The sequence below is a fragment of the Sinocyclocheilus rhinocerous genome, unplaced genomic scaffold (assembly GCF_001515625.1).
Source record: "Sinocyclocheilus rhinocerous isolate Xijiao unplaced genomic scaffold, SAMN03320098_v1.1 scaffold485, whole genome shotgun sequence".
Classification (NCBI taxonomy): domain Eukaryota; kingdom Metazoa; phylum Chordata; class Actinopteri; order Cypriniformes; family Cyprinidae; genus Sinocyclocheilus; species Sinocyclocheilus rhinocerous.
This window is the reverse complement of record NW_015659927.1, coordinates 284,972-295,062: the sequence shown is the minus strand read 5'-3', so window position 1 is coordinate 295,062 and position 10,091 is coordinate 284,972. Positions and strand designations below refer to the sequence as shown.

Below are 10,091 nucleotides of genomic sequence, written 5' to 3'. Positions count from 1 at the left end.
TCCTCAGAAAAAGCCATATGCTGAGCCAGAGCGTCAAATCACAGCTCCAATTTATGAAGACATGTCAAGTGTGAAAGGAAAAGGAAGCAGTGCAAACAGTCATTGGATTAGTCCACCAGCCCCAGAAACATCTGCTATGCTGGAGAACCTCTACAGATCCCCCAAACAGACAAATGTGGAACAGCATCAGGAAAAAGAATCATAAAAATCAGCTTAGTTGTGAAATATGTTATTGAAATATATCCATTTCCAGGAACATGCTAAAATCTATAACATACACAAATATATATATATATATATATAATGAACCGTGTTCAGTACAGGTGTCACAATTCCTAGTTTTTCACCATATTTAATTTACCATTTGGTCTGTCTTTCTTTTTCCTTTTTTTGGATAAATGACAAATATATTTTAAAAAGAACAAATATTCTGTTGCCTCAGTTAATAAATGCCATAATAACTAACATAATTGCTATATTTGTAACTAGCAATAAATAGTTGTTGTTCTTCCTTAAAACTGCATTTCCCAATCCTTCTTTAACCCACTTGTTTTAGAAGAGTAATTTTAGATAAAGCAAGGTGAATACAGGCTGGTTACGTTCTGATAATTTGTCATGGGCATTTTGTTTTTATGTGATCCAAATTGCTACATATCATGCACACTATTTTTCATTCTATCAAAAAAACCAAAAACATAACACTGCAGGTTACTGATGTCTACTACTAAGAAATGACCAAACCAAATTCATTACAGCCAAGAACAAAAATGCAATTTATTAATTGTTTGAAAGAAGCTCCATAGTTCAAAAAATCTTTTCGGTGCATGTCAACAATCACATTCTATGAGGAGAGAAAACAAAAACATTAAAAGCCACTGACTTCTTAATCTCAGTACAGACATATTCCTTAACATTTAAAATCAAAAGGCAAAAGCAACCCAGTATCTCCATCCACACTCATCCCAGTAACACACACTCAGTCGTGGGTGCGCGCACACACACACACACACACACACGCAGAACACAGACAACCTTGAAAGTCATGGGCTACAAAAAAAAACTCCACAGTGCTTCAGAATGAGACGTTCATTGGTTTAGGAATACACAGCATGGTGATGTACTTACTGTATGTAAGAAACATGAAAAATGGGAAATAAGATGGGGTCGGTGGGGGAGGGAGACAACAGAGTAAATGAGCACAATAAAAAGAATCCCTCTAATCCCAATGAGAGATGGGTCACAGAGGCTTTAAGAAGCCCACCCCCTTGTGCATAGATCATGATCCGTATAAACCAGCTTTTTTTTCTCTTTAAATCGATCAATTTGATACAGAACCCCTGCCCCCCAACCCCTCTTTTTAATTTCTCATTATGTAATACCCCCCACAAGAGACAGAATGACAAAGAGGAAAGAAATAGTAATGCACAATGGTCCTGATTTCAACAGGAAGGAACCTCATGTTAAGAAAATACAATAAAGATTCAAACATACAGCATTTGTATGTTCTTTCACCGTCTTTTGAACAATTAAAATCATTCATCATTTTGTTTAAAATGTAAAGCAATTTCAATATATAGATTCATATATATAAAGCACTCCATTTTTTAAAGTTCATTAAGAGTTCATTATTTGGTAAATATGTAACTGCTACGGATTTAGAAACAAAGGTATTTTCTTCTTCTGAAATCCATAACCTTCAGTGCTTATGTTTTTTCTTCTTCTTTTTTTTCTGTTATCCTTTCTCTCTAAAAACGAACATCAAATGGCGTGGAGTTGGTACTCTGGAACCCTTGCCTTCCTGAGACATGATCCACTTTTTTTGTGTGCAAGATAGTGAACATTTATGTCTTCTTTTCTCTTTTTTTTTTTCAACAAAGGAAATGTTTTTTTGCATTGGAAAAAAAAAAACACAGGCTTTGATAATCTATGAAAGTAACATAGCCAACATAAATAAAAAATAAAAACAAAAACATGACAACACTGATCAATCCCAGAGTTCTGCAAGTAACACAATAATCTTCATTCCGTAAAGTGTTTTTGTTATTCGTTTGATGGAAGTATATGTCCTTTAGGATTTTTCTCTTCTCATGACAATCCTCTCGCAACATTTCTTTTCCTTGAACTTCAGAAAAACATGAAATGCTTGTAAACTGTTGGTGGCCTTGCACAAAGAAGATCTAGAACAGGTACGAACATTAACGACCAAAAAATAAACCAAACCAAAAAAAAAAACCAAACCAGAAAGGTAGGCACCTCTGAAATGAGTCTTGTAAGAAACTCTTCTCCAGATGTCTATCCAGCTCATCATGGTGTAACATGGGGAGTTACAAGTCCCTCTACATCGATCTATGGCCACAGTTCTTCGAAAAAAAAAAAAAATCCCTACATTTTATATATACTTTTTTTTTTTTAGTATTTTGCATTTTTTTTCTGTTTATGATCTGAAAAACAAAATGGTGCAATACTCAAAATAATCAATTTCTTTATCATGGATTATTCCACAATAAAAGCCACTATAAGGTAGATAATCGTATTATAGATAAAAAAAAACAAAAAACACACTTGTTATTTTTCTCAATAAGTCCTTGAGTAAACATTAACACATGAATTGTCACCTTGTCCCCTTAGTACTTTAATATCATGTTGTACGATTAGCTGAATGAGGGGAAGCAGACACTCAGTGCAACTCTAATAACAAAGCTAATAACAAATACGATAACAATACACATACAAATATATTTTTGACTAGCCAACAAAAAAACTCTAAGATGCTTAAAATGAAACAAAGGCGCAAACAAACTTTTTTTTTTTTTTTCCAGTTTGAACTGATGTTATCAAAAAGCTTGGAAGTGTATGAATGACAAAATTACAAAAAAAATTTCACATTACATTATTGGCGCTTCTTATTATTCAAGTATTTGTGTTTTTTAATTTGTATAATTTTGATATGTTTATGCTTTTTATCATCTAGGTAAATTCATGGAGAGAAGGGAACGGGGTTACTCGGGCCTGAAAACCAAAGTAAAGGTAAATAAACACAAAAGATAACCAGTTATATACATGCACAGGATTTCAGATGTACATGTATATCAACCAGCATGTGCATATTCTAGCCAGGACCCTAAGAAAGAGGATTTGTGTTTCTTAGAGCTCATCTCCACCCAGGCCCTGTTATTTTGTACGATCGAAGCAGCCTTTTTATCGAAACAAAGTTGCATCTGAGCCGTGGAGCTGGGGTACATTAGTCCTATCAATAAGACCCAGTATATGCCCACAGTGGAGGACACAGTGGGCACTTGTTGGCTAGCTCGCTAGTCTGCCAGGCAATCCTCTGGATTTTAAACACGTTTAGGACGTTTGTTTTTCGTGGTCTCGAGTACATCTTAGAGAAAGGCAGTTAAAAATATATATATATATATATATCTCTTCAAAAACAGGCAATAGTGATTGTTGCTAGTGTGACTCGAGTGTGGAAAAAAAAAATCTTCCAGAAAGGGATTTTTCCCCTTTTAAGACTTGGTATCAACTGTCATGTGCCCCAGGCCTCCTGATACAATAAGTCCACATGGACCTGGACCTGAAAAAAATTATAATAATAATCTGCACCGTTTCCCTACTATCGGGTCAGGACAGAATTTAATACCATCAATACAGCAACCCCAGAGTCATCTGTCCGCCACTTCAGGGCGTCAAAGGCTTGCAGAGAGAAGCACTTCAGTCAAGAGTGTACAGAATTAAAGTTTCCTTTTTCAACAATATTAATCAGACAAAAACCTTTTTTGGTTTAAAAAAAAGAAAAAGAAAAGATGTACCCAAATGTGAACCATCTACAGTGCACCTAAACATTCTGGATTCCCCGTTTAATTGTCAGCAGTCCTCCCAGAAGTATATATTTGATACCCGGGACAAGGTGCTACCCGTCTGTCTTGGTGCCAACCTGCATTCTACCTCTCCACTCCATGTGCTCTTTATAAAACCAAACATCAAAACAAATTTCAAGAAAGAAGTAGTTCCACTCTGATAGATTCATGTCTAGGTTAGGTCTACGATCGAGAATAGGTACATTAGGATCTAGAAAAACAAAACAAAAAAACAGTGGGACTTCCTACGAATCCTTCTCAGAGTCCACTCACCCACCCATTTAGCCTCTTTAAAGCCACATCGGATAATGCAATAGCGCCCTCCTCGTAACGATAAAACAGTTTGGGGTTCTCTGAGGCTGCCCTGAGACTGCATGTACATAATGTAAGAGATCATTCAGAGAGTAAACAGTGAGGGCCTGGTCATCGGGCCGGTTTCTTACTTTAGGCCACACCGTAAGGAAGCTGCCTTCTCACAATCACCTGGTGAGCTGAAGAGTGGGCTTGGAGAGAACTACAGATTGAAGGCCGTGAACTGCACCTCTCGGTCGGTCTTTGCATAGAAGTGGAGAGCCGAGTCTCCGTTATCATTTGCTTTTATTACTGTGAGAAGAGGCGACCAGGTAAAGTAGTGTACTCTGCCTGCCCTTTGTCGTAAGCACCAGTGCGAGTGTGTGGCCTGGCGGGACTGCGACACTGGAGCGGAGGAACGTGCAGAGGAGAGGCAGAACACAAACTGAGCACCATCGACCTACTCTTCGTTTCGCCACTACGTGCACTCCGTCCTCAAAACAACCCATTTCCGTCACTACGAGTGATTCTGGATCAATCGGCGCCGCCGTTTACGCTGAGGTGTGCCTCTTAATCAAAGTGTTTCTGCATATGCGCAGCAAGAGGGGCTGGTGAGAGCAGCTACCATAGAGACCACACACATAAACCGAAAAAGCGCAAAATAGCGATATAACATCAACAACAGCAACAACAATAACAACAGCAATGTTGACCAAAAAAAACAACACTGGCAATTCCAGAAGGGAAAAACCCAATCGATCGTAAAAAGTACATAAAACGAACCTGTCCACTTCCAGCTAAAGTGATCTTTGCATGAGAGGGAGAAAGAGTGAAGTTGAGACGAGGTCGAGTGCTGGCGCAGTAGTAGTACGTACTGATTGGCCAGGTCTGAAGGAGCCACTGCTCCGGCCCCAGGCGGGTCCATTCTGGCATCTGGTGCGCCGGCCTGGCACAGCGGGTCAAAAGTCAGAGTGTGGGCACCTGAGGTGCCACAGCAGATAGGCACTCAATGGCCACACTTATCATACAGGTAGGCGGGGCCGCCAGGGCAAGGGGCCCCGCAGAATCCATTAGAAACATTACAACACGTCTAGCATCTCCAGACAAAAGGCTAATGATTTTGGAGTACTGTAACAGTGATATTTACTTTGATATATATCATCTTAAAGAAAAAACAAACAAAAAAAAAAACACGGGAAAGCTTCAGTCTTGTTGTGGTGTTTTTTTTCATATCAGACATCTCTTCAATTTGCTACTATTTTCAAAATGTCTGACTTCAAAGTCGAAAGACTGTGGAAAGACGAAGACGAAGAAGAAAAGAAACGGCAAAATCCGTTTAGAGTATGGAGGAGAAGTTCGGTAGATTGCTTTTCATCGTTGCTTTTTGTCAGTTTCACATGTCCATGTGTAATTTGTTGGCATTGAAGTCGGAGCTTGACGCTCTTGCTAAGTGCTATGAAGAAACCACGCCTTCTTTGTTCCATACTTTTGTACCAAATACAACAACAACGAAAAAAATGCACTTTGTCTACTGGGTTACAAGAAACACCTCTTATTTGGTTTGAAGCCCCTGTTGCCCCTGTAGTCACACTTGTCCTTGAGTGTGTAGAGGAAGTGCTTGTGAATGTTTCATCACCATGGGCTTACACACTGAGAGAGTCCTCTTCTGTTCAGTCCCACGCTTGGTGGACACGGCAGGAGACGAGTCTTTGATCCCCCCCGGCGAGCTCCTGCCGTTTCACCAGCAAAAAAGCACTGCGTAAAGATGGACAGAAGAATCTGTGGCATATATTGCACTTCAGACGAACAACAATGAGGGCTTATGTTTTTTTTTTTTTTTTTGAAAGAGAGACCAAGGTCGTTTAGAAAAAGTAGTCCATCTGAAAAAGTGTTTCCTGTACAGTTTTTCGTGAGCAGTGGTTAATATATTCCTCAGCTGTCCACGTGTCCTCTCAGCTTAAGAATAAATGCTTCAAATGTGCAGAGGGGTCAGATACCTGTCCGTCCTTTCGAGAGTTACGAGGACAGGTGGCAACCGAAGGAAACAGGAAGGACGAATGCGCGTACGCTGCGGCTGAGATCGAAACCATGACAGTCCTGGCTCAGAAATGAGAAAATGTGCAATTCTCAAGATGAGTTTCTTCAGAGTACAAATGGAGTGGGACTGATCAGCAGTTAAGGCTAAAGTTTAGTGCTGTTAATCCAAACGATCCAAAGGACAACTGAAAAAAGCCATGGATCCAGTCTAAAAGACAGGGAGTAGGGGAAGTCGGTTTGGAATGACGCACGTTTCTTCGGGGGGAAGAGGACGATATGCTGTGATTGGGCTGACAGGATGTGCTCGTGCCAGAGGAATTTTAAAAAATGGCAGCTTGTCTTGTCGGTTTGTAGTAAAATACACTTTCACACTGGTTTCAGTTATTAGAGAAAAGTCTCTGTAAAGGTTCACTTCTCTTTTAGTCACGGTTCTTTGTAAGAAGTCTATAGAATACTGTAACCCAAGCCTAATGATCAAAATAACAGACGAAGAGACGCAAAACAAAACAAAAAAGTAGAGGAAGAAGGTCAGCAGCCTCTATGCAAGTGTGGCCTCAACCTCCTGTCTCTTGGCTTTTCACAGTTCCACTGACGTTGATTATCGCCAACTGATTTGCTTGGTTTTTGCTCGTTAAGTTTCATATTTCGCTGTGGTTCGGGGGTTCGAGCGCTTGGCGCTCTCACATGGACTCTCCGCTCAGCAGGTCTCCAGGAAGCAGCGTATTGATTGGGGTGGGGCTGCCCACCACTCGGCCGTCTTCGGCACTGGGCGGCCCCCACAGGCTGGAGTACTGCGGTACACCCCCCCACAGCAGCTCGTTGCTCGCCTTCCCGCCGGACCCCATCCCGCCCGCTCCTCCTCCCAGACTGCTGCTGTTCCAGTGGCCGATGGGGTGTGTGGCCGCCGTCCCTCCGCCCCCCAGCCGTGTGTGATTGGTGCCGGGGTTGGCCTGCCAGCTGGTAGTGGGCGTGAGGGACTGACCCTGTGCAAAGAAGCGGTTCACCTCCTCTTCTCCAGCAAACTCTGCCAGTATAGTGGTGTTTCCCAGAACACACCTGGAAAGCAGGTATTCAGAGACAGAGAACGGATGACTGTGATGATATAGCTGAGGTTGGTTCTTTAAAAAGAAGACATCAGTGAAACATTTACGTACATGTGTAGGGACTTTTGGGCTTTGGCAGCCTCCTCTTTAGAACTGTAGCGCACCACGGCGTTGCCCTGCGTCAGGTTGAGATGGAATGTGATGAGCGGGCCGTGTTGCATGCACAGTGTCCGCAGTGTAGAACCATCAATCTAAATGTCACAGAAAACAAAGAGGGTCGCATAACACTGCACATGATTAACCAAGAATTCAAGTCAATGAACATAACAGTAGCACAAGGATACCTGTGGTGTGAGGTTTCTCAGAACCAACCAGCTAGTGCTCCTGCTGGAGCTGTCTGTACTCCATGTGGTTCCTACTTAGAGAGAGAAAGAATTCTTTAATGCTTTGATAAACTTTTATAACACAGTCCACTATAACAACCATTACAACATAGTCTAAGCATTAAAGTATCATGTACACTATTCTTCAAAAAAAAAAAAAAAAATTAAATACTTTTGTTCAGCAAGATCGCATGAAATTGATTAAAAGTGACAGTAAAGACATTTGTAGTGTTGCAAAAGATTACAATTTAGTATAAGCATTAAAGTACACTTCGAAAAAAAATAAGAAATTAATAGTTTTATTGGTAACATTTTATTTTAAGGTGTCCTTGTTACACGTTACATGTACTTACTATTATAATAACAATAAATAATAACAATGAATTATGCATAATTACATGCACTTGCCTAAGCCAAACCCCAATCCTAACCCTAACCATATAGTAAGTTCATTTAGTTAATTAATATTACTCAGTACTTAAATGTATAGTTACACTGTAACAAGGATACCTTAAAAATAAAGTGTAACCCTTTTATTCAGCAAGATTGCATGATATTGATTAAAAGTGAGAGTAAAGACATTTGTAATGTTACAAAAGATTTATTTTGAACTATTCACCAAATTATGTGACACTGGAGACTGGAGTAATGGCTGCTGAAAATTCAACTTTGCCATCACAGGATATTGAAATAAAAAAGTTATTTTAAACTGTAATAACATTTCACAATACTACTGTCTTTACTGTATTTTTGATTAAAAAAAAATGCAGTCTTAATGAGCATAAGAGACTCAAAAACATTTCTTATGTGGAAGGTCACCTCTTTAAACATTTTTTGAATTACATTTTTATCTCTATTTATTTAGACAAAATAGCATTGCGTTCAATATCAACCTAAACCTGAACAGCTTATCAGTATTGACCAGAATGTTACTTCTGGTTCATCCGTTTTTAGATGAACGATGCTCATCCTTCACTATGACTGTATAAAAAAAAAAACCGTAAACTTTTATATATTTCAACCACATTTTTATCCAAATAAAAAAACGTCTGGTAAACAACTGCGCTACAGTTAAATGTCATGAAAGTGTTATCAAGCAACAGCGTGGGAATGTTGACTAACACGCGACACATGCGAGACCACAAAACAGCACGCTCGCTACGCCGCCAGAGCCCATGCTCGCGAATGCTCCAACCGTTCCAAACCTCACCTCACCTGACCCCCACATTTTGACTAGCGTTTACACCCACATAAAAGAGTCAACTGACAATTCAACTGCCGTTTCGAAACACCCACACCTTTGCCTAAGAACAGCAGCACAAACACATATCCGCCTGGGATTAAACTGCACCATTTACACACATATACACACACACACACCTGAAGAGTAGGAGCTGCTCCAGCCAGCCACCAGGCCCAGGGTGTTTCCGCCCCACGTGGACGAGGGCTTGGTGTTGGTCAGGCCTGGAGGCGGCCGTGCGGGAGCCATCGAGTTTCGGGGTCCTTGTGGGACTTTCCAAAGCTCGTGAGAGAGAGAAGCCTGGGTGTGCGAGATGGGCCCCGGAGACCAAGTGGACTTCATGTCAGACAGCTTTCCTGTAGATCAGAGAGGTAAATGTGTGAAAAAGGGCAGTGGAGGAAACTAAAAGAGTATGCCAACTGACATCTTATCTCCTGTTTCTAATTCTGTGCACCCCAGAATTAGACAAACAAGTGGTGAAAGGTGTTCTCACAGCAGTCACAGTCACTGAGGTGCCACCGCAAACAAGAAAGAGAGGGCCCAGGGCCATGTGTTACACTGAAAGAGTTTGTCTCACAAATAAAAGAGTGCCTTCTCACCACTTCCACCTCACGAAAATCACAGATAGCCGGTGACCATGCCGCACAAAGGGACAGTGTGTGACTAACACCACTGAGGGTATGTACAGATGAATGTAGGTGGGACAGAGCTCTCTACGGGGGACAGGGCCACATTTGGCCTGGTTTACACCTGGCATTAACATGCGTTTTCATCGACCCGATCACAAGTGGACAGCGCTAAGTACAGGTGTAAACGGTGTGTAAAACGTTTTGAGCTTGTCCACTTTCGACCACATCCAGAGGTGGTCAAAAACGCATTCGACCGGATTGCTGTTGTAGTGTAGATGCGCATGTGGTCGAATGTCTTCGAGCAGCTGCTAAAGACTGCCTTCTCTCCGCCTACTGACCAAACACGTAATCATTGTGGGACGTGTTGCTGGGAAGCGCGCTTGTCAAACGGGATTTAAACGCCGGGTTGAACTATAAAGTTTATTTCGAAGCACTAGAGAAACACAATGGATCCTCGTGGTTGGACATCCAGTGAGACCAGGTGCCTCATCTCAGTCTGGGCTGAAGATGAGGTACAAAGAAAACTTGGCAACTCGTATCGTAACCATGCAGTTTTTGAGATGATTGCAAAAAAAATATCAGAAAGCAGTTTACAACCGATCATGGCA

The 10,091-nt window shown here is 41.1% G+C and overlaps 1 protein-coding gene across 7 annotated transcripts in view; it reads right to left on the bottom strand.

The window, feature by feature from the left end:
* Nucleotides 1-2,805: 2,805 nt before the first annotated feature.
* The window catches only part of LOC107724432 (trinucleotide repeat-containing gene 6C protein-like), a 79,480-nt gene continuing 72,194 nt past the window's right edge, over nt 2,806-10,091 (bottom strand). For 4 of the 7 annotated variants that reach the window (XM_016533358.1, XM_016533360.1, XM_016533361.1 and 1 more), the window contains 4 exons: nt 8,995-9,078; nt 7,576-7,649; nt 7,343-7,482; nt 2,806-7,244 (listed from right to left, as the gene is read on the bottom strand). In XM_016533358.1, coding sequence (XP_016388844.1) covers nt 6,869-7,244; nt 7,343-7,482; nt 7,576-7,649; nt 8,995-9,078 — 674 coding nt within the window. In that variant the 3' untranslated portion in view covers nt 2,806-6,868. Of the gene's footprint in view, nt 7,245-7,342; nt 7,483-7,530; nt 7,650-8,994; nt 9,079-10,091 lie in introns of those variants that run through there. The other 3 variants (XM_016533359.1, XM_016533364.1, XM_016533363.1) reach the window with 3 other exon arrangements.